Below are 1568 nucleotides of genomic sequence, written 5' to 3' on the forward strand. Positions count from 1 at the left end.
GACGGGACCTGAACCTGTTCAGCCTTCACAAGAGAAGGCTGAGGGGGACCTGGTGACCGTCTATAAACTCACTAGGGGGGACCAGAAGGGTTTGGGGGAGACCTTGTTTCCCCCAGCGCCCCCCGGGATAACAAGGAATAACGGCCACAAGTTGTTGGAGAGTAGGTTTAGATTAGACATCCGTAGGAACTACTTCACAGTCAGGGCGGCTAGGATCTGGAACCAGCTTCCAAGGGAAGTGGTGCTGGCTCCTACCCTGGGGGTCTTTAAGAAGCAGCTTGATGCCTACCTGGCTGGGGTCACTTGAGCCCATTTTTCTTCCTGCCCAGGCAGGGGGGTCGGACCTGAAGATCTGCAAGGTCCCTGCCGACCCGACTTCTATGATTCTATGACACAAGACTCACCATCATGCTCAGATGAGGCCATGCCAGGGTGGCACTAGTCTCCATACAGGCGGCCATCCCTATGAGTCACCAAACTCCCACTCCTCCCATTCAAGCCACAAGGCCCCCTTTTTGGTACCAACCTTCAAGGAAAGCGTCTTCTGCAAGACATCAAAGAGGAACTGGGCCTGGAGGATGGCAGATGTGTCAGCAGGGTGCGAGGGAAGTGCAACGAAGCCATGGTTCTGGTTCCGGGACACGAGATGCTGCTCAAAGACATGAGTCAGATGCTGAAGAGTAGAGGTGAACAAGGTCAAAGTGCTCGTGCCATCTAAAACGAGGTCTCCTGCGAACGAGATCCAACCATTACCTACCTCCCCACGGTGACTCTGCAGTCCCATCCATAACCAACCTTGCGGCCCCCTGCCCCAGCGTGAGGGCGCTTTAGAGCAGAGGTCCTTTCCTCTGATACCAGGCTACTGTCCGGCGGATGGAGCGGTGCGTGGCATCGCAGTCTTAGCTTGCTGGCCCGTATACACACACGGACACACGCACACGCACACACGTGCTAGATGCTGAAGTCATAAAGCAACACTGATGCTGCCCAAGTAATCGCGATGCTTCCAGGTGCGAGAACAAGGGCTGAGAACACGTTAACTCTGCTGCGAGGCTCACTCCACGGGCGGCGCAGGGACGCTGTACCACGGACCCAGTCTGCTACCAGGCATTTAAACAACAAAGCAACTGGGAGCACCGTGCCAAGGCATCGAGTCGGTCGTCTCATCTCTCCGAAACTGGTGTCAGAGCCCGTCTGGGATGCAGCCCCCTGGAAGAGCTTCCCGCTCCTTTCCGTTTTAGGACAGCACTGCCCCACCGGCCGCTTTCCCCACCTCGTCAAGGGGGACGGGCGAGCTCTTCAGGGAAGCACGAACGTGCCCAATGCGAAGCGCGCCGGCGCGACGCAGGCAGACACCAGTCTCTTTGCTCAGCTCCCAGGTTACGTGGGACACCGGTCAGGCCTGCCCACACCGGAGGGTCACCGGCTACGGGAGAATTAAGCCAGCAGCTGCCCCCCTCGAGGGCGGACGCAGCGAGGGCGGCGGGGCCGGCTCGGGGAGCAGCCCAGACACCCCGCACGGGGCAGCACAAGGCCTTTGCGTGGAGCCGCATCTTCCCTGGGCCTTG

At 58.9% G+C, this 1568-nt stretch overlaps 1 protein-coding gene across 2 annotated transcripts in view; it reads right to left on the bottom strand.

The window, feature by feature from the left end:
- STK11IP (serine/threonine kinase 11 interacting protein) overlaps positions 1 to 1562 on the bottom strand; it is a 28892-nt gene extending 27330 nt beyond the window's left edge. For both annotated transcript variants that reach the window (XM_025191537.1, XM_025191536.1), the window contains exon 1: positions 527 to 1562. In XM_025191537.1, coding sequence (XP_025047322.1) covers positions 527 to 784 — 258 coding nt within the window. In that variant the 5' untranslated portion in view covers positions 785 to 1562. The remainder of the gene's footprint in view (positions 1 to 526) is intronic.
- Between the last annotated feature and the right edge of the window lie 6 nt (positions 1563 to 1568).

The sequence above is a fragment of the Alligator sinensis genome, unplaced genomic scaffold (genome assembly GCF_000455745.1).
Source record: "Alligator sinensis unplaced genomic scaffold, ASM45574v1 scaffold673_1, whole genome shotgun sequence".
Lineage (NCBI taxonomy): Eukaryota > Metazoa > Chordata > Crocodylia > Alligatoridae > Alligator > Alligator sinensis.